The sequence below is a fragment of the Octopus bimaculoides genome, chromosome 5, assembly GCF_001194135.2.
Source record: "Octopus bimaculoides isolate UCB-OBI-ISO-001 chromosome 5, ASM119413v2, whole genome shotgun sequence".
NCBI lineage: Eukaryota > Metazoa > Mollusca > Cephalopoda > Octopoda > Octopodidae > Octopus > Octopus bimaculoides.
In genome coordinates, this window is record NC_068985.1 from 107,445,060 (window position 1) to 107,468,615 (window position 23,556).

At 35.4% G+C, this 23,556-nt stretch overlaps 2 protein-coding genes across 2 annotated transcripts in view; one reads left to right on the forward strand and one right to left on the reverse strand.

Annotated features, from left to right (window-relative positions):
• Positions 1 to 8,749, forward strand: part of LOC106871062 (zinc finger MYND domain-containing protein 10) — a 27,694-nt gene extending 18,945 nt beyond the window's left edge. The window contains exons 11-13 of the mRNA XM_014917327.2: positions 3,036 to 3,157; positions 4,531 to 4,656; positions 8,335 to 8,749. Coding sequence (XP_014772813.1) covers positions 3,036 to 3,157; positions 4,531 to 4,656; positions 8,335 to 8,440 — 354 coding nt within the window. The 3' untranslated portion in view covers positions 8,441 to 8,749. The remainder of the gene's footprint in view (positions 1 to 3,035; positions 3,158 to 4,530; positions 4,657 to 8,334) is intronic.
• Positions 8,750 to 10,823: 2,074 nt separating this feature from the next.
• LOC106871065 (gelsolin-like protein 2) overlaps positions 10,824 to 23,556 on the reverse strand; it is a 54,371-nt gene continuing 41,638 nt past the window's right edge. Inside the window, exons 8-13 of the mRNA XM_014917334.2 lie at positions 22,933 to 23,043; positions 21,854 to 21,940; positions 20,785 to 20,867; positions 17,752 to 17,830; positions 14,848 to 14,943; positions 10,824 to 12,948 (exon numbers count right to left, since the gene is read on the reverse strand). Of these exons, the coding sequence (XP_014772820.1) occupies positions 12,853 to 12,948; positions 14,848 to 14,943; positions 17,752 to 17,830; positions 20,785 to 20,867; positions 21,854 to 21,940; positions 22,933 to 23,043 (552 nt within the window). The 3' untranslated portion in view covers positions 10,824 to 12,852. The remainder of the gene's footprint in view (positions 12,949 to 14,847; positions 14,944 to 17,751; positions 17,831 to 20,784; positions 20,868 to 21,853; positions 21,941 to 22,932; positions 23,044 to 23,556) is intronic.

Genomic DNA, 23,556 nt, shown 5'->3' on the forward strand with positions numbered 1-23,556 from the left:
CGGAGAAAACATGGAGAAAAAAAACAGAGAAAAAAAATTATATATATATAAATATATAGGAGTGGTTGTGTGGTAAGTAGCTTGCTTACCAACCACATGGTTCCGGGTTCAGTCCCACTGCATGGCACATTGGGCAAGTGTCTCCTACTATAACCTCGAGCTGACCAAAGCCTTCTGAGTGGATTTGGTAGACAGAAACTGAAAGAACCCCCGTCGTATATATATGTTTATGTATATATATATGTGTGTGTGTTTGTGTATCTGTGTTTGTCCCTCCAACATCGCTTGACAACTGATGCTGGAGTGTTTACGTCCCCGTAACTTAGTGGTTCGGCAAAAGAAACCAATAGAATAAGTACTAAACTTACAAAGAATAGGTCCTGGGGGTCGATTTGCTCAACTAAAGGCGGTGCTCTAGCATGGCTGCAGTCAAATGACTGAAACAAGTAAAAGAGTAAAAGATATATATATATAGATATATATATATCTATATATATGGGAGAATATACGAAAAAACAACAACAGGCGAGGACAGGTGGTGTAAATAACAAAAGGATGTATTAGTATGACGCTCGGGAATATGGAAAGTCTTTGACGTTTCAAGCTACGCTCTTCAACAGAAAGAATACGGAGACAAGGAGAAAAACACGGAGAAAAAGAATTGAATAGTGTCCAGTCAACGGTCAATTATATATATATATATATATATATATATATATATATATATAGAGAGAGAGAGAGAGAGAGAGAGATACACACACACACAGATATATCTATAGTTACAAGATTCACAGCTGTTACTATACATACAGTATATGAGAGTGTGTATGAACTTAAATATAAATAAATACATTGAATTATATATGCATTTTTATTTAGACATTTTACCATATGAATGGCAGATTCTAAGCAGAAGGTGTACATAAATCTTGAAATTACCATTTGCCATGAATACTGCCAATTAATATAACTCTAATTAAAAAGACAGTTAATCAATACAATTATGAAAGGGAAATAATTATAGCAAGTAATTAAGAAAGTAGTCAGTTATTTTAATTAATATGTAACATGTAGTATCACATTGCTCAGAGAAAATTAATTACATTTACTGGCTTGCTATATTAACTTATTCTCTTGTTCCAGAAATCCACCCCCACCCCAAAAAAGTTAGTGCTATTTGCATAATATTTTTAATAAATATGTATTAATACTCCTTGTCTTCACCACAACTTGATGTTGAGCAAGACATGTAATAATCCAGGAGTGAATCTATTCATCCATTTACCTCCTTCCCTCCTTCCTACATATCTATCGATCTGTCTGTCTGTCTATCAATTTGTCTGTTTATGTCTGTCTCTATTTGTTTGACTATTTGCCTGTCTGTCTGTCTATGTACCTGCCTGCCTAGCTGAAATTTTAGCTACTTAGGTGCAAAATTGCAGCCTACAACCTTGAACACACACACACATACATTCAGCATAATAATTGTCAGCATCATCATTTAATGTCTGTTTTCTATGCTGGCATGAGTTGGATAGTTTGAGAGGATCCAGCAAGTTGCAGAGCTGTGTTGAGCTCCATTGTCAGTTTTCGCATGGTTTCTACTGCTGGATCGCCTTCCTAACAGCAACCACATTATAATGTGTACTAGGTGCCTTTTCCATGTTACCAGCACTAGTGAGGTCACCGGGTCCAAGACAAGAAAAGAATTGGAAAAAGGGAAAAGTCACTTTGATTAAGTATTTGTGTGTGGTGAGGGAGGTAGTTTTATGCCAGATGTTGAGAGGCTAAAGTATGATAGAGGACTTGTCTGTCTGTCTAGACCATCAAATGGGAGCAGCTGGAAAGGCGGTGAGCTGGCAGAAGCATTATTACCCCGGGCGAAATGCTTAGCGCTATTTCGTCTGTCTTTATGTACTCAGTTCAAATTCCGCCGAGGTCGACTTTGCCTTTCATCCTTTCGGGGTCGATAAATTAAGTACCAGTTACGCACTGGTGTCAATGTAATCGACTTAATCCCTTTGTCTGTCCTTGTTTGTCCCCTCTATGTTTAGCCCCTTGTGAGCAATAAAGAAATAAGAAACATTAGTATACCGGGCGAAATGCTTAGCGGTATTTCGTCTGTCTTTATGTTCTGAGTTCAAATTCTGCCGAGGTCAACTTTGCCTTTCATCCTTTTGGAGGCGATAAATTAAGTACCAGTTGCATGCTGGGGTTGATCTAATCAACTGGCCCCTGCTTCTCCAAAAATTTCAGGCCTTTTGCCTAGAGTAGAAAAGAATGGGAGTAGCTGCAAAGAAAATAAAGACGTGAATGATGATGAGATGCCAGAGCATCTCAAGATACAAGAAGATGAATATGAGAGGATACAGTGAATCAGAGGGTAGGGGTTAGTTTCATAAAAGTGTGAGTGGAGAGTAACTTATATATTGTTTTCAAATTTTGGTACAAGGCCAGCAATTTTGTGGGAGGGGCAAATCGATTACATCAACCCCAATACTTGATTGGTACTTTATTTTATTGACCCCTTTATCCTTTCATTACCAATCCGGCTGAAACCGGCTCTGGTTCTGAGTCCAAATGTCTTGTTTTCATAAGTTTTGAATTAAACACTTCCACCAAACCTTAGTCACAATTTATGTTCCTAACACTAGCTGAATGATAACTAAGTCATTTTACTAAATTCTTTGTTATATTTGAAGTAATTGAAAGAAACACAGAGCATCTCAGAATAAATACAGTAACGAAAGGGTTAAAGATGAAAGGCAAAGTTGACCTTGGTGGTGTTTGATCTCAGTGTGTAACGAGCTTCTAAATTACCTCTAAGTATTTTGTCTTGTGTGCTAATGATTATCCCAGTTTGTTGCTGGTTGTAATAATACTGATTATGACAAATGTGAAGTGTAATTTAAGAGAACTTTGGTTGCCATTTTTAGCAGTTCAAATGAACACATAGAAGTTTCCTTTCTGTTGTATGTTTGTTTATGGATTCTCATCTTGGCCAAATCAATTGCTTAATGTTTTGTCATTTACAGATTCCTCAAATAAGGGAAAACATTCTGAAGAAGAATAAAGGCAAATGGAAGAAACTTGCAAGAAAACAATCACAGACCTATTTTAACCCTTCAGAAGAATTTATTAGGGGTCAAGCTAAAAGGTATTAAAAAGGAGGCAAAGTAATTATTTTATTACGTATATATATTTGTTCTGCAAGATTCTTAATGTGAAAACGTGTGTTGAAACAGATTTTGTTATACTTGGGGATGGGGTGGTGGGGAGGATGGTCAACTTTTACCAATTGGCAAAATTGGCAAAAGACAACCATCTCCAAGTTTAAGAATAATTATTTTATGCTTCATTTAGATTTTTCCTGAAGGCAGAAGCTTGGTTGTGTGGTTAAGAAGTTTTATTCCCAACTACATGGCTTCAAGTTCAGTCCTGCTGCATGCTATCTTGGGCAAGCATCTTCTAATATAGCCCCAGGCCAACCAAAGCCTCATGATTGGATATAGTAGATGGAAATTGAAAATAGCCTGGTGTGTGTGTGTATGTGTATGTGTGTATGTGTGTGTGTATATCCATCCACAAAATTAAGAGGAATGACCACCAAAGTGGACACCTATATGCTAAATATAGACGTCAAATTGCCTAACCACGAAGAATGTGTTCTCAAGAAAAGATTTCAGCAAAACGCCAGAATGTAAAAATGAGCAAGACAAATGAAAATATATGAAATAAAAAACGATTACCAATGGACCAATGATTGTGATGACATTGAATGAAGTTGAATAAGTTGTATTTAGGTTACCAGCCATGCAACTGTTAATTTTCCATTTTAACCTTAAATCCATTCTGCTGTATATGGGCAAATGTATTAGAATATATGGTCACAGGAATGGCTGTGTGAACCAAGTGATTTCAGGTTCACCTTAGACAAGTATCTTTTATTGTTCCAGGCTGACCAATGCCTTTGTGAGTGAATTTGAGGAACAGAAGCTGTTTAAAAGCTTATCATATATATAAATGTATGTGTGTGTGTGTGTGAATGTATGTGTATGTGTGAGTATGACAGTAACACTCATATCTATTACATGGTGTGAAGACAAAGAGACACAAACACACACACACGCATGCATGCACATATACACATTTATGTATGTATGTACACATACACACACATACACTCACAGCAGGCTTCTTTCAGTTTCTGTTTACCGAAGCCACTTACAAGCCTTTGGTTGCCCTGATACTATAACAGAAGACACTTGCTCAAGGCATCTCTAGGACTGAACCTGAAACCACATGGTTGGGAAGTGAACTTCTTAACCACAGCTTGCACCTATTATATATTGTAATGTTATGTAAAGCCCCTGAGTATCGTTATAATATTGGTACGAACAACTCTCATCGAATCAAATGACTGCTTTGGGTCACAACTTTCCCTAATCCAACATGGAAATAGTTTATCCTATGACTATTAATAACATGACTTTGTCACATGACTATCATTGGTTTCTTTAATTTTAAAAGGTGGGCAGAGACGTACAACCTCGATGTGTTGGATGAACTGATACCTGAGCCACCTAAATGTGCAGTGTGTGGGGAGAAAGCTACCAAGAGGTGTTCCCGTTGTCGAAATATATGGTATTGCCGCAGGTATTTTTTGTTTTTAATATGTATAACATTGAAATGTATGTGCATAATTCTAACATACGTAGTAGTTAAATGTACTGATCTATGTATGTGTGTGTATAATTTCTAACATATGTTGCATCTTGATGTGTGTGTGTGCATGTGTTGTTACTAAGATGTAACTGAGTTAACTGTAAATGAGAGCAAATGATATATGCTTTAGGAAAGTGTCATGAATTGATGATAATGAAAGCTATTTTTTAAAATAAATCATGCTGGTGTCACATTAAAAGCACCCAGCAAACACTGTAAAGTGGTTGGCATTAAGAAGGGGATCCAGTTACAGAAACCAAGTCAAATTAGACTGCAACCTGGTGCAGCTTCCTAGCTTGCTGACTCTGGTCAAACTGTCCAACCCATGTCACTATGGAAAATGGGTGTTAAAGGATGATGAGGATGATGATGATGATGAATCAAAAATACTTAGGATGATGTAGTTAGTATGGAGTAAGTGGAGGAAGAACACACTTGGAAAGGAGACGTATTGCTGAAGCGGTCACAGATGTGTGATGAAAGATTTCCGGACAATGGACATGAGTTAAAATAATAAAATAAGAACAGTAATAAACGAGTGAAGGAAAAAATATATAGTGTGTGTGTTTATTTGGTAATAAAAAAAAAAAGAATGACCATCTCAAAATACAACAATGTAAATATTTTACTTTATTTTTATTATATTTCATTTTGTTTCATAACATTTCATTTCATTTCCTTAGAAAAATCTGAAAACTCTTTGTTTTTACATATAAATGAATTGAGGAGCAATTCCTTCTGACTAACCTTACTACTACTACTACTACTACTACCAATATACTCTTCTGTACACTACCAAAAGAATTTTATTCATATGTATGTATGCACGTATGTATGCATGTATGTATGTGTGTATGTATGTGTGTATGTACTTGGATGTGTGTTTGCGTGTCTTTGTCTTCATATCATAAAAATAGGTATAAATGAGTGTCATTGCCATAAAAGCAGTGTCCCTCTTATCCAAGCTTCCATGGAAACAAGCATGTCATGCCTTATTTGGAAATATGTAGGTTGGCAATAGGAAGGGCATCTGACTGTAGAAAATCTGCCTTCATGAATTCTGTCTCTAATATGGTGTTGGTGGTGGTAGTGATGAAGTTGATGATGATGGTGATGATGATGATGATGGTGGTGATGATGATGATGGTGGTGGTGGTGGTGGTGGTGGTGACGATAATGAGAAGGAGGATATGTATACACAGGTAGATGAATCTAACCTACTTATTTTCAATCCAGATGTCTATGGTCTACTCTTGCTGTTTGTCTTATTGTTATTGGTACTATTGGCTCTCTCTCACACACACACACATGTGTATATATATATATATATATATATATATATATATAGATATAAATATAAATATAGTTATATATGTACATACATACACATACAAACACACATATACTTGCATATGCACGTACATACGCAACAACATCACAACGCAAATTCTATATACTATATATAAATCCTTCTAGAAAGTATGTATATTATACGCATTTTATGACAAGTAGAAATTAAACAATCAGTAAAGAAATGCTCATTTCTGATTTTTAATACATGTCTGCTGCTTTGTAAGGAAGAGATAATGAGATTATTTTTCTGATAATAACTTTCTCAAAATCATTATATTCTCCAAACTCATCGGAAGCTTAACTTTTATCTGGTCCTGCTGCCAGAAGGCTTAAATCAGATGGGGTGGATAATTAATGTCCTGTGAACTGAAGTTATTATTATTTCTTTCCATGTCAGTCCTGCATGTTAAGTAAACCTATTTAGTAAGTGTGTGTGTTAGTGTGTGCGTGGAGGTGCAATGGCCCAGTGGTTAGGGCAGCGGACTCGCGGTCATAGGATTGTGGTTTCGATTCCCAGACCGGGCTTTGTGAGTGTTTTATACTTTATATGACATGTGAGTAAAACTCATGTATGGAAACCTCGTGACATACTTAGATTGTTGGAAAAAAATCGATAACAGGGCACTTCCCATGTAGACTTCTATCTACTACATATTACTAATATTTTACTTAAACAATCCAAGGGAAATAACCCACACCACCAGCAGATTTTAGCGAAGTGATCAATATTTTCTTTGTGGTAGCGCAACTGTTTCTGTCTTCATTCCTGATCTCTCTTTCTCTCCCTGGCTGGGTAACCTTGTACTCCCTCTACAGCAAGACACCTGTTTCTGTCTCTCTGTCTCACTATAACCTTTCATCATTCAACACATGATCTCCTCCTCCAATGTCCCTTCCCCTCTTCATTTTTTAAAAAAATTTTGTCTTGCAAGTACTTGGTGACCCTGTCAGTACAGGTGCCACTTAAAAGCACCCAGTCCACACTGTAAAGTGGTTGGTGTTTGGAAGGGCATCAAGCTGTAAAAACCTTGCCAAACCTGACCTTGCCTGTGCTTGTGCCACATAAATAGCACTAAGTCCACTCTGCTGAGTGATTGGTGTTAGGAAGGGTATCCAGCTGTAAAAATCCTGCCAAAACAGTCACAAAAGTCTGGTGCAGGCTTCTGCCTGGCTGGCTCTTGTGAAACCATCCCACCCATGCTAGCATGGAAGGCAGACATTAAACGACAAAGACAATGATGATTGAGTGTGTGTGCATGCGCACACATGCGCATATGTGCATGCATGCCTCCACACCTTGACATCATAAATATAACAGTGCCAGTCATTCCCAGTCTTCCATGAATATGTGTCTGACCATGGGGAGATATAACCTTGCTTCGAAACAGATGAGGGCTGGTGACAGGAAAAGCATCCAGCCTCAATAAATGCTGTTTGACCCATGAAAAAAAGGACAATGAGGATAATGAAAATGACAACTGCAGATAATTGCAGTAGCAATTCATGAATTTAAGACAATTGCTTTAGATGTATGTTGGAAGGCCATTTTGCCTGTATTAGTTTAGAGTGGTAATGATAGTGAAACAAAGAAAAAATCTAAACACAGACATAATTCAAACTTATACAACAGCTTGGTATACAACAATTTCATTATTATTATACTGTATTACATTACACCACAAAATACTACACTGATATCGCCACATTACAGTACACTCGTTTAAATAGTTCCCAAGTGAGGAATCTATAGTTCACTATTGGATATGTAGTACACAAGGATATCAGGTACAAGTCCTACAGGAAATAGGCAGGGCGGTTCATGTCCAAAAAAACCTGAGAGAATCATGTGATGATGTAATGTCCAAAGACATATGGTCTCTTAGCTCTCTGTTTGAAATCCTGGACTACTGTCTCTGGCCATCATAGATTAGCAGCTCCATGGTGCCAAAGGCTCATGAAGGACTGCAATTGTAGGCATAGTGCATGGGGGACCACTTTATACTGACAAGCAATTGCTTATGTGGTTTCATCAGGGCTGTTATTAGGGGCCAAGTGTGGTTTTATCGAATGACTTATTTCTTTGATATGTCTTGTTGAATGTACATGCAGTCTTCCTAGGAGTATGTTTTTTCTGTTTTGTGTCTTTGTGTTTTTAACTCTGTGTATTGTTCTGTTCTTGATTGCCTGACCCTGTATACAATGATTCAGAGGTTTGCGTGACACATCTAACAATGCATATTTTATTTCTTTTTCTAGGGAGTGTCAGGTGTCACACTGGCCAAAACATAAAGCTGTTTGTGATTTAATTAACGAGGAGAAATCTGATACCAATACTAAAGAAAATACAAAAAACCAGCAATGAGAGCATATCGGTAGCTTATAATCCAATAAACACTGAATAATAGAATTAACTGTCACCAATTCTACTAAACATTAACACTGTGTCTGTCATCATGGTTTATTAAATACAGTTCATTAATATCCATGCACTGAATCAGCAGACATAAGAAGGGGTACTAAAAAATTCCTCACTGTAAGGGTATCGCAAAAGGCCTGGTTGGAGGCCTAACCTTCTGAGTTCTTTTACAAGGCTTAGAAAAACTGAAGGACATTGCAATAATTATGCGAATCTGAGAGGGGAATATGTTTAATAAAATCATAATTAACTGATCCTCCTGTATTTTCTTTTACCCAAAGCCAGGAACTTTTCAGCACTCCTTTGTATGATGAAAGGTATTCCAGGCATGACCAACACAGCTTTTTATTCTGATATAACGTATTTTGGAGTAAGTAATTTATTTTCGCCAATATGGATGGTTTAGTGAATCATACTTACTTAAGCCCTTTGCTCCCTATGGAGTATAGGCCATTGATGTCTTTCCTCCAATGTTCTCAACCCTGGGCTGTCTTTTTTTCTACTACACCATATATTTCCCTGAGGGAAGACCTTCCTCTCCCATGTTTTGTTGATATTGATTTGTCATTGATGCTTCTGTGAATTTTGCTTTTTTCTAGGTAGGGGTGTCAGCCCTATGCAAGTCCATTTTTACTTCTATAAAGAGGTAGTTATTTTTCTAAATGTATTTCAACAGAAATAGTAACAAAAGTATTAAAATACCGTATTTTAACATGTATAAGGAACCCCTTTTTTGTCAAAAATTATACATGGATAGTATTATAATCCATTACAAAACCTTTGTTCCAAATTTTAAGACCCTCTCTCTCTCTCTCTCTCTCTATATATATATATATATATATATCTTTCACCTCTACACAGAGCTATAGAGCTTGTCCAACAAACCCTTGCACAAACAGTTCTGATGTTACTCTGTAGTTTTTCATTGGACCATTACATTCGACACAAGCTTTTAACAATAAACATGATTACTCTTCTCATTCGTCCAACTTTCTATTCATCTCAATGTTGATGAGGTAATACATTAGTTTCTTCTTATTACATCTTGGGGCCACCACATAACTTTTTTAAAGATCTTTCAAATATTAAGTATTTTGATTTTTAGATAACTTTAATTCAGCTTTGTCACTTTTCATCTTCTATTCAACCATATGACACACTCTCATTAGATTACACTAGGCTGACAGTTCAAATCCACTGGTGACATCTTGTTATATTTGTGGAAAGAATACTGAACTATAGTTCACTAAGATATAAATAAGTAGCAGATCAGTTTGTGAGCGTTTATTTGTGATAGATAAGATTTTATCTAGGGTAGATTATTTTTTACTCATTGTACATTAACCAAAGCTTTGTGAGTGGATTTGGTAGACAGAAACTGAAGGATTCTTGTCATATATACATATTGTGTATGCGTGTTACTGTCTTCTTGCCTTGACATTGCATGATGATTGGAAATGAATATCACTCATGCAAATGGTGTCCTTCATTCCCAGTCTTTCAGGAAAGCATGTTTGATCATGGGGAGATATTACCTTACTTGAGAGCAGATGAGCATTGGTAACAAGAAGGGCATCCGGCCATAGAAAAATCTGCCTCAACAAATCCCACCTGATCCATGCAAACATGGAAAAGTGGATGTTAAAACAACGATGATAATGTCCTCTATAAAGAACCAACCCATAAGAAGTGTTCACTCGAGGTTTAGGAGATACCGTAAATCCTCGAGTATAATCCGCACTTTTTTTCCCAAAATTTAAAGGTCAAAATTTCTAGTGTGTACTATATACGAGGTTAAAAATGAAAAATATTTTCTAAGCAAAATTTTGTATGTAAAGGCAATTTACTTAATATTTATTTTTCACTGACGTTATTACTGTTATTTCTTTATTTTCTGCACAAAAAAGCTACATGTTTGCATTATGTTATATATACAATAATAAAGGACGTTACCGTATATACGTTTACAAACCAAGGACGTTATATAGACCTCCTTGACTCAAGTTAGAGAAGGGGTGCATATTATACGCAAGGTTTAGGTTTTTCAGAGGTACAGCCCCCTAAAAATCCTCTGTGTATTATACTCAAGGATTTACGGTAGTTATCTTACATTCTTGCTGATTACAGTAGTTGGCTGTTCTTCCAAGTAGTACCTGTTTGCAGCTGGGTGAAATGGGTAATCTAAGAGTACAGTATTTAAAACATAACCATAGTCAACTGTTAGAGATGGGATGTAAGCCAGTGACCATTTTTGTTAATTATCCAACATCTAATTGATAATAGTAAAGGGAAAAAACACAAATTGAAAGAAATTGCTGACAATAACAAATAACAGGAGGAACTTTTATTTAAATGTTTGTAAGAATTTACAATTAGAGTAAAAATTCAAATAAAACTGATAGAGATGAGAGAAATTGTTTAAAGAGTGGGGAATAATGTTTTAGTTAGAAAAGCAAATTAAAAAAAAAAGCTTGGTCTGTAGAATACAGGAAAAGTGATTTTGTGGAATTCATGCCTTCCTCAAGAGTGTCTGTGCAACATCAAGTTTTTTTGATTTTTCAAATGGAAATCAAAACTCAACTCAACAGTATAGGAAATGTAAATGTTAGTTTTCTTTTTTCTGACTACGCAAAAAAGGTTATGTGATTTTACAATAAAGGGAAGCTGCTGTGTTCATGCTTTTCTCTCTCTCTCTCTCTCTCTCTCTCTCTATATATATATATATATATATATATATATATATAAGCTTTTCTATATATATATATATATATATAAAAGCTTTTCTATATATATATAAATATAAAGAGTGGAGTTTATGGCATTACATTTCCATGGTTTACAATTGCTTCAACAACTTGCAGGTGACCTATCAAACAGCATGTCTAGGGACATAGATGCTAATAAAAATTTAGTCATGCATATTATATAATGAATATTACACAGTGGCACCAGCAGTTATTTAATGATAACTAATCAAAGAAATATATATACAGGGTGTCCCAAAAAGATGTGCTCACTCTTTGACAGACGGTTACTAATGTATTGTTTTTTGCGATGTACGGACTTACCTCGATGCAACAAATCCAAACAACTGGATTGGGAGGAGAGGTAGCATTGAATTTCCTGCACGTTCCCCAGACCTCACGCCAATGGATTATTTTTATGGGGACATCTCAAAGATAAGGTTTACGCTGCAAAACCAGTGACAATTGATGATTTGAAAAATGAAATTCGAATACAATGTCTTGCAATTCCAAATGAAATGTTTCGCAATGTTGTTGAATCCATTGTTGGACGTTATCAGCTTTGTTTGGAAAATGAAGGAAGGCAGTTTGAACATTTGCGAACACGCAGGAATGAGAGAGAAGATTAAATAATTCTAAATGACAATAAATAATTGTTTCCACAACAATTTATTTTCCTGAATTTAATTTAACTTTTTAGGATTGTATGTATATCAATAAACATCTACTTGAACACAAAATGCATGAGTACTGGGAAGTCAAAGAGTGAGTACATCTTTTTGGGACACCCTGTATATATAAGCACAAATTAAAGGTTATAAACCTCATTCAGGGATTGCAAAATCCTATGAAAGTACTGGCTAATTATCTATACAAAGAGTATCGAACATTATATTTAATACTTAATTGCAAGGTAACTATATAAACCATGGATGAGAGAACAGAGAAGTAATTAATAAATTATCATTTATTAATTAAAAAATTGACAAACATCACTTACAGCTGTTTCAGTTTAGTCCCTCAGAAAATTAATTAAATTAAAAATTATTTGAAAGCCGAATCTCTTCAGAAGTAGATAGAGAGATATACAAAATAGGTGTTCAATTTCCTTATGTTGAGTAAACGGCTGCAAGAGAATTTTTTTTTAATAATGATTCTATTATTAATGGAACAGTTTATATATATATGTGTATGTGTGAATTTCTGCCTGGGAGTCTCTGTCTGAAAATTTAGCTTACATTTATTCTCACTACGTGGTTGAGCAGTTGGTTTTAAAAGAGGACATGCAAATGTAAATGCAGTTGCTCTGACATTTCTTGAGGCATTATGCGGTATCTATAAGTTCAGCTTGTTGCTGGTCCCAGTAAATCTAGCTGGAAATACATCTGACATTAGAGTAAAGTGGTTAGCAGTAGCAAGAAACACACAATGCTGGGTATATATAAAAGAAGGCATTTCTGATGTTAGTGTTCTGGGGTGCTATATAAAATTGTGGATTTTAAAAGGGTAAAAGAAAGGTTTGGTGGGGATAGAATATGTAAAATACTGAAAAAAAAAAATTTAAAAAAATAGAAAAGGTTTCCATTGACAGGATATGGATCCATCTGTGTTGATTTAGGCTGCAAGAGCTGAGATTAGCTGGCGGTCATGTCTACCTTCCAGCAGGCGGGTGACTGGCAGCAGGCTGTTGGCTTTGTTCATCAGGTAGTTCTAAATAAAAAAATAAATAAATAAAATAAAAGTAGGACTACATCAAATGTATTCCCCAAACTCCTATGCTATTACTTGATTAAAAGAAATATTTGACCCAATATTACTAATTTTTCATCTCAATATATTGTTAATGTTTGAATGTATATTACAACTACATTACATTAAGTGTTTTGTTTTGTTGCTATAATGTACTAGAGAATATATCTATAAGCATCTTAGCCAACACTGTGTATGAAAACAATTAATTTATAGACCCATTTTATGGTACATTAGAACAACAACATGAAACACTTAACAGCCCAGTAAGTTAATGTTTGAGCTTGCCAAGAAAAATGTTAAAAATACAAATTGGTCTATTCAGTATACTAGATGAGGATCTTTTCTGTTTGGCTGCATCTAAGGAAATTTTTAAGTTTAGTGAAAATTAAAAAATTTGTTGTATTGATGTAATTTTCCGTGCTGAATCTCAGGAGCAAATCCACTTTTTCCAGAATTTTTTTTATAAAAAGTTAGAGGTTTAAAGTTTGATCATTTTTACCCAAGTCAGAAAACAGGATTTGGAAGCTGTTGTCAACTGTAAACAAATGATCACCTTATACTTCATGTTTTAAGCATTTAATAAATGAAAAATGACCACGTGGGTAAGCAGCTTGGTTTATTATTATGGAAATAGGCACCTATATGTCTGTGGCTTTCAACTGGCTAAAATTACCCAAAATTTACAAATTTAAAAAGCTATTAACTCTTTATTAATTGATCTATGGTGAAAATGAATTTCATATTAGTAATTACCATACCAAACTACATCATTACACCAAATATGAAATGAATTCAAACAAAATTTGAAGAAATTGTAAAACAGAAGCCAAACAGAAAAGATCCCTAGATGGTTTATAAGCAGTGTGTTTAGGGATAGTTAAAGGAGGTACACAATTGCTGACAATGATTCCAACAAGAGCTGAAACATTCATACAACTATCCCTTCTTTTTCTACCTACAAACATGTGTCTGCATTATTTACAATCATCATAATATATATTGTATATTAATAAAGACATGTGTGGTACATTACAGCACTAAAACAAAACAGTGTTTGTACTGTTATAACATACAGTGTTGGCTAATAATCTATAATTATGTTCTATAGTATATTATAGAAATGAAATGAAACACTATTAACACACTACTAATTTAGTGTTTGACCTCATGGTCAAGAAAGTGTTGAATAGTAAAAAGGTCTATCAAGTTTACTTTAGCCACTAATATCGGTGGGTTTATAGACAGTGTATTCTTGGATAGTTAAGGAGAGTGCACAGTTGCTGATGAAACTCCAGAGTTAAAATGTGCAGTATAAACAGCTGTTTCTTCTATTTCTGTCAGTGAACATGTTGAGTATATAGATGTAATATTTATGTTAATTGTAACATGCAGTGTTACTTATAGGTATGTTCTATGGTATATTTTAGCATGAAATGAAACATGTAACACACCAGTAATTGTTCACTTTAACTTTAACACTTAAAGCTGTTAAATTTAACTTTAACACACAAAGTTATTAGATTCACTTTAAATTTATATTTATTATTACAAGGTGTCAAAAATTTTTGTTGCATAAGTAAAACTTGGTTACTGACACAGTCCCACAATCACAGAAATGTTTTAATTTAAACTTAATGTGAATTAAATAACTTTGTGGACTATTAAATGTTTCTTCCACAATGTAAGTGTTTCAGTTTCAACACACAGTCTCAGATCAAGTCACTTGCTCAACAGTTACAACTCGACTTTGATAAGTCTCTCTATTTTTGTAGAAGGAGAAAATAGGAAAGCTGGCTGTCAGCTTTTCTTACAGGTTATCAATGGTGTAAATGAAATGTAGTGATTATCAATACTCACGTGAGCATAGGTCATGGCGTTATTCTTTTCTGTAGTTGAAGAATCAGCACCAATCCAAACAACAATTTCTTTCTTTGTATCAATGACAAAAACATCCTGAAGACAAAATACAAATCTAGCTATTAAAACTGATTTAACAATGATCATCTCTCATCCAGGCCACAGAGAATAGAAAGAATATATCAACTACTTGCCTCCCAATATATTATTAGCTAAAGAGGAAACCTTCTATAGAGTCACCATACATAAAAGAAAAAAACAGCTAGGTTTTCTTTACTACACATGTGATTTCTTAAAATGAAACACTAAATAATACAGTTTGAAATACAGTGTTAGAATAAAGCATAGAACTATTAAGGTCTCAGCTTTGATTACTGGATCTACAGAATCAAGGCTGACCTAAAGTGAAACAACTACTAGACATACTATACACATTGTATTATCATAGACCCTAGATATCATATATATATAGCTCTATGTACAGTATGTCTGAATAGAAGTCGCAGCTGGGATGTTTGATCAGAGGTCTGCTGGATCGGGGCTGACCAGGGGCTAAAGATGCTTAGTTTTTATATAATGGAACTTACTCCTTGCTTCCCAAAATCCATCAACACTACTCCTGGTATTCCTAGGCACCCCTTTCCTTTTTATGGCTCTTTTACATTTCACTTTTGTATCCCTTTTTGTTTTATTCTAAGTACTGTGCATATACTTTTAGCTTTCATTGCTATCTTTCCTTAATTGACTCATTGCTGCTTTCTGTCCCCTTTTTTTCTCTTATCTTATGAACTGTAGTGCACCTAAGCACCTTATACAATAAGCTCATTATTATAATTATCATTGTTCTTTTTGTACTTCCTATTTCATATCCTGTATGGGCCTGAGACACTACAGGCAAGATGTCACTTGGTTAGATAACACTCTCTATAAGTGTGTGAGTTGTTCCAAGTAGTGCAATCTTCTGGACTACATAAATATTGATGCTGCCCAGGAAACAGTTGGTAAACCTTTCCTTTCCTTTTTTCATAAATCCTAGAGATCTAATGACCACTGGTATTATTTTGGTTTTCATATTCCACATCCTGTTGATTTTCATCTCAGGGTCTTTGTATTTAGGAAGATTATCTGTGTCTTTCACAGAAGTGTTTCCTTCAGAGGGCATTACTGTGTTGATAAGCATATAATTAATGTCCTCCCTGTCCTTGATAATGACTGTAAGCTTGTTGGCTTTTATCTCTGTGTCAGTATAGGTGACCATGTCCCAGACATAATGTTGTTAGTGACCATGTCTGGCTTATGTTCATACCAACTTGGTTATTTTGATTTTATAATTCCAGTATATTTTCCAATGCAGGTACACCACTGCTTTGTTATGCCAATAGATGCATTTGGCCTTTGCTAGGCTGAAGCATTATTCTTGATTAAGGTGGTGTGTTGGTTGAATCGTTATTGCACTGGACAAAATGCTTAGTGACATTTCTTTAGGCTTTTTACCTTCTGAGTTCAAATTCTGCTAAGACTAACTTTGCCTTTTATCCATATGGGGTCAATAAAATAAGATATCAATCACGTACTAGAGTCGATATAATTAACAAATTCCCTTCTCCCAAATTTCAGGCTTTATCCTTACACTTATGATTAATTACACTTAGTCTTTAAAGATTTAAAATATGACTGATTTGGCTTCCAGAATATTGCTGATAGACATACTTATTTTACAAACCAGTGGACAAATGGAAGGAAATGTTTATTTTGTTTATACCTTCCTGGTCGACATGCTTGTACATGTGAGAACTCCTTTTCAAATTTTCTTTATGTCCTGACATAAGTTTACCATTCTTTGAAACACCTTTGCAACTGTCTGCAGGATTAAACTTTGGTCCTTTTGTTCAAGTTTTGTGAGAATTCTTGCATGTATTTCCGCAACTTTGTTTGCCGTAAGCCCTTGAACAAAAACGAGGCACTTAAATGTATCAGGAGTTAGTTCCTTCAGTTTAAATTTTTTGCACTTTCGGTTTACAGTCCTGGCATATGTGACAAAGTCTTCAACCTCTTTTTTTAAACTAGATTCCAACATTCCCATCGAGTGTTAAATAAGGAACTCTTAGCACTGAATATTTTTGATAGTAGTTTGGCTGTTTCCTGGAAACAAATTCCACTAGTTTTTTTGGGGTAATATGAAATTACAATATTTTTCATGTTCAGCCAGTGGTAATTTACACAATAATAATCTTACATTTTCCTTGTCTGTCCACAACTTGCAATCTTCCCTGAAGATTTCTTTATACCTTCCAAAGTACACTGCAAATGTTATACCCTCCTCTGGGTCATAACTGAATTCTGATATAAAATTTGATATGCCATCTATCGAAAATGAACTTATAGTGTTTCTGGACTTCTTAAGACATAGCTCCATTAATTGTTGTTTTTCTTGTTGCTGAAGTAGTTGGTTCTGCAACTCCTGTTGCTGTTCTTGCTGCCGTTTTTGCAACTGTGTAATAGGTCTTCCATCATTAACACCTTTGCATCAGAAAAATTTGTTAACTGACCTGCATGAGCTTTGAATCCTTGTCGCCGATATTGTTGTATTGCCAATTGTTATGACATTACTTTTTTTACACTATAATCATGTAATAACAATAAAACTTATAATGAAGCAGGGTAACAACAACGTAACAATCCAACACATTATTAAGGATTAATTTCAAAAGAACAAATAATAAATAAACAAAACAAAAGGAGAGAGAGAGATGGGAGAAAAGGGGCAAGAGGGTGAGGGACAGAGGAGATGGGGTGGGGGAAAGGACAGAAAGGGAGAGGGAGAGTAAGAGAAGGAATGGAGAAAGAGAGAGAGAGAGAGAGAGAGAGAGTGAGAGAACAGAAGAGATTTTGTTGTCTCCTTACCTTGGAATCTAAATCACGTTTTCCAATGTCTCCTTTCTTCTCCAGATGAAATTGAACTTTTCCTGAGGAATCAGACAACCTGTTGGTGTAAGATGATAATCATTTATTATTAAGACACACACACACACACACGAACGTGTGAATGTAAGCTTGAAAGGGCCCACATTGAGGAAAAATTTAGTGATCATTTTTCTTTTTGTCTTTTATTTTAGTCATCGGACTGTGGACATGCTGTGACACTGCCTTGAAAGGTTTAGTTAAACAAATCGACCTTAGTACTTATTTGTTTGAGTCTGGAACTTATTCTATTGGTCTCTTTTGGCTGAACTGCTAAGTCACATGGATGTAAACAAACCAACACCAGTTTTCAAGCAGTGGCAGGTGAACAAACACACACCTATAGTGACATTGTCATCATCCTCATCATCATCATTTAACATCCGTTTTCCATGCTGGCATGGACTGGATGGTTTGACAAGACCCAGCAAGATGCAGGGCTGTGCTAAGATCCAGTGTTAGCTTTGGCATATTTTCTGCAGTTGGATGCCCTTCATAATGCTAACCACCTTATAGTGTGTACCGGGTGCTATTTTTTGTGCCACTGGCACTAGTGAAGTTGCCAACTAAATTGCAAAACAAAAAAAGAACAGAAAAGGAATAAAAATCCAAGATTAAGGTTTAGAGAGAGAGGAGGGGCCTTCATAATAGGTACTGAGAGGTTAAAGTATGATAGAAGGACAAGCACAGGTATTTTGCTGGGCTTTCACACAGTTTCTTGTATCAAATTCACTCACAAGGCATTGGTTGGTCCTGGGCTATTGTTCAAAGTGCCACACATTGGTATTGAACCCAAAACCATGTGGTTGGAAAGCAAGCTTCTTAATCACACAGCCATGCTTGCAACTATACATGTTCCATTTATAGGTTCTGGTTTCATTACATCACATCATATTGCGGGCCTCAACACAAGCTGTAAGGCCTTAACTCTTTTGTTACTATATTTCTGTTGAAATATGCAGCCTTTGTTTCAATTAAGTTTGAAAACAATGAATGCTTTAATAAATAACTTTGTCAATATTAACCTGGTGTTTGGAATATTAATTAACATGAAATTTTGATAGTAGGGTTTAATTTAGGTCACCTTAAAACACGAAGTTTATATCACAGAATCAGGAGTAAAGTTGGTATCAGGGTTAAGAAATCCTTCCCTATTAAGTAATAGGTCTACCTCAGTTGTGTAGACATGTGTTTGCAATGAAGGAGATATGTAGTGTTGCATGTGGGTAATACAGAAGAGAAGAAAGTGTGATTTATTGGTTATGCATGAATAGAGTTTGTTTTCGTGTAATAAAATCTAGGAAGGTCAATGTTTGATATTTTGTTGTGCAAGTGATTTGTGAAGTATGTCTCAGTTATTTTTGTGTGCATAGGTGCAGGCATGACTATGTGGTTATGAAGCTCACTTTTCAACTGTGTGCTTTCGGGTTCAAGTTGCACTGCATGAAATCTTTGGCAAGTGTCTTCTATAATAGCCCCAGGCTGATCAATGCCTTGTGAGTGAATTTGGTAGACAAAAGCTGAGTGGAAGCTTGTCATATGTGAGTTTGTGTGTGCATGTATGTGTATGTTTGTTTGTTTGTCTGTCACCCCACTCTGTTGACAACTGGTGTTGATTTATTTACAGCCCTGTAACTTAGCAGGTTGGTGAAGAGGACAATAAATAACAAAATAAAAAACAAAGTACTGGGGGTAATTTGTTTGACAAAAACGCTTCAAGGTGGTGCCCCAGCATGGCCATAGATCAATGACTAAAACAAGTAGAAAAATAAAGATAAATAGCCGACTGAAGCTTTGTGATTGAATTTGGTAGGCGGAAGTTACTGCCGTGTGTGTATATGTCTGTGTATGTGCTTGTGCCTTTCTCCAAAAGAGAGAGAGAGAGAGAGAGAGAGAGAGAGAGAGAGAGAGAGAGAGAGAGAGAGAGAGAGAGAGAGAGAGAGAGTATTGCTATGCTTAGAGTAAATGCCAAAATATAACACCACAAACATCACAAACAACATCATACAAACTACCACCATTACCACTGTCACAATCCACTATCAACACCATAACTACAACAACAGTGACCATCACCATTACTCTTTCATTACTGTATTTATTTTGAGATGCTCTGTGTTTCTCTCAATTATTTTAGATATAACAAAGAATTTAAGAAAATGACTTTGTTATCATTAAGCTTGTGTTAGGAACATTGTGACTAAGGTTTGGCAGAAGACTTTAATTCAAAACTTATGAAAACAACACATTTGTACTACAGAGCCAGAGCTGGTTTCAGCTGGGTTGGTAATGAAAGGGTTTAAACTATAATCATTTTCATAACCATTGCCACCACCACAACCACTAATACTCTAACCACCAACAACCCACTTCTAATCACATATTCCTTCCAGGTTTTCCATGGCCTGTTTCTGTATCTAATGTTGATTTCAAATTTTGGCACAAGGCCAGCAATTTAGGGGAGAGTGGGTAAGTTGATTACATCCATCTCAGTGTTTAACTGGTACTTATTTTATAGACCCTGAAAGGATGAAAGATAAATATTGACCTTAGCAGAATTTGAACTCAGAATGTAAAGATGTGCTAATGATTCTGCCAGCTTGCTGCCCTATTTCTATATCTAATATCAACAACTCACTCTACATGTTCTCCCACATGCAGCCACACCTCTTGTGCAAATTATCTGATACCAGGCATTAATCCATCTCTAGATTCTACATTCAGCATTTTGTTATACCACTAAGCCTTTGTTATGCTCACCTTGCTCTTGTACCATGAGTACTGTATGTAAGAAGCTCATCATTATTTGTATAAGGTAAAAACAAGGGTTATAAAGGGGTCACTGCAAATGAGACATATCAACTGCATCAGTTAAGGAATCTTAAGGCACTTCTATCCATGTAGTAGGGGAAGCTGTGCTAAGGTAATGGAAATTGATTGTCTTCCTTAGACAGGGAAAAAAAATACGGTACTCACCTGTAAAGTTCCTTAGGTCCTTCTTCTATTGTAAATGCGGTCTCTTCCTCTTTTTCTTCTGTTAGGGCTTTGTAAAACTCATGCTACAATGAAAAGGAAGAAGAAGATAAAAGCAAGGTATTTTGGTTAGATATAATTTTGATTACTTTTTGGCAGGCATAGAGAATTGGTTGAGTGAACACCAAAACATTAATGAAGTGCATTCACGCTGTTAATATTCTATTTACTATTTGAATTCAAGACATACAGATTGACGAAATGAAGCTAAGCGTTATGCCTGACGGTTAACGATTCTGCCAGCTTGCTGTCTTAATAATAACAATAATAATAATAATAACAACAATAGTTTCAAATTTTGGCACAAATCCAGCAATTTTTTAGGGGAGGGTAAAGTCAATTACACTGACCCATACTGAACTGGTACTTAGCTTTACCTTTCAGCTTTTTTAGGTCGATAAATTGACCTTGGCAATATTTGAACTCATAAAGTAAAGAGCTGGACAAAATACAGCTGACCATTTTGTCTGATGCATTAATGATTCTGTCATCTTGCTGCCTTGATGTCGACAGCAATGATGATGATTTTTTCTAATTTTTGGTACACATACGCTTCTTACGGGCCAGCCTCACAAAAGCAGCCCAACTTATTGACAGATTCTTAGAGCAAGCCCTAAGAAGGAATTCTCAAGGATCTGAGCATTTACTTGAGGCCAACAATTCATCTTTTTTTTTTTTTTTTTTTGAAAATATTTGATCACTGAAGTAAATTAATTTTTTAAGGTGAAACTCAAAGTAGATAAAGCTATAAAAGTAATAGTATTTAGTATGCTAGGTTAAAACAACACTTAGATGGAAAGCCTCACTACTTAGAGTTCCACCTGACAAAGATGTTTTACTTCAATTCTCTCAAAGTTTCTAAATTCTAATAATATTATTATAATACTTGATCATAATCTTATTGCTTTTCAAATCTTACCACAGCACATAACAAATCTACTTCAGCTAACCATATACCAATAATCCCTAGGTAGGTAGGCAGGTAGAGAGAATAGTATCCTGAAATACTTACATCAGGTTCAGTAGAATCTTCTTCCAGTACCTCTGTTGTAATTGCAGTGCTTTGACTGTTTTTCAAATCATTGATGTACATTGCAGCCTGGCAACAGAAGATAGAATGGTAAAGCAGAATACAGTATAACATAATACCACACATCACAATTGAACAAAAGACAGAATATTATATGGAAGGGTTGACAGAAGAGTTCCTTTGCCATAACTTCTACAAACTTTACTGATTCACATAGATTCTAAGTTCTTATGATATATTGCAGTACAATACAATATAGTTATTGAACAGGATTACACAGGCATACCTCAACTTATATTCTGAGTTGTGTCTTTTCCAATCCCCATAGTACCCACCCAACGAAAAACACTACAATAAGATGCAATAAAATATATTAAAATACAATACAACAATACTTACATAACACAGTAACAACAGAGCAATATGGTGCAGAACCATAATAACAGCTTAGGCACAGGCAAGCAATTTTTGATGGGAAGGGCTTAACTGATACCACCAACCTCAATACCTGATTGATATTTCATGTTAACCTCAACAGGACTTGAACTTAGAATGTAAAGAACCAGAAGAAATATTACAAGACGTTTATTTCTTTTACCTTAATAATTCTGCCAGCTTGCCCCCTTTGACAGTACAGTTTCAAATTTTGGTACAAGGCCAGCAATTTTATGGAGGGTAAGTCTTATCAATAACTTCAACAAGTGCTCAGTCGATACTTATCTTATAGATCCCCTTGGCAGAATTTGAACTCGGAACTCCATTAAGCATTTTGTCTTGCACACTAAAACAATTCTACCACAACCCTTTCTACTAAATGGCACAAGGCCTGAAATTTTAGTGGAGGGAGCTAGTTGGCTACATTGATTCCAGTACTCGATTGGTTTTTATCCTATTGAACCTAAAAGGGTGAAAGGCAAAGTTGACCTTGGCAGAATTTTAACTCAGAGTGTCAAGGTGAATGAAAGGCTGCTAAGCATTGTGTCCAATGCACTAAAGATACTGCCAGCTTGCTGTCTTAAACAACTCTACCATAACAAAGTAAAACACATCAGTATACATACCTTAAATTTCTCATCCTTGTTAGATTGTGCACCATTCCACTGGTAGATTGTTTTACCAAGATCAAGTATAAAGACATCACCACTATCCAACATATCTTTGTTTTTGGCAACCTTGAAATGAAACGAGACAGTTGATATAGAAGTATAGGTTATAGCATAGATTACTGAGCCACATTTAGTAGTAGTAGTAGTGGTGGTGGTGATGGTGATGTAGTAGTAGTTATCCCTGAGTCAGATTTATAAACAAAGGCATTTTAACCATGACAATTCTGACTTAATTTTGAGGAATAGTTTTTCCTTATCTACATTAACCAATATACCTACTTTTTAAGATGATTTAGCTGCTATTTTGTGAAAGTTAAGCAACTTAGAAAAGTATGTTCTGTCACAAGTATTAGGGCTCTGGTTTGAAGATATCTTTCTCAATCTCTCCCATCAACCCTAGCATCCTTTTAAAGGGTTGTAGCATTGCTTTCCTTCCTAATTAACCAACCAAATAAACAATCAATCAACTCATCTATCTACCTACCTCTCTATCAATCAGTCAGTCCATCTATCTAACTATCTGTCAATCCATCTCTCTCTCTCTCTCTCTCTCTCTCTCTCTCTCTCTCTCTCTCTATA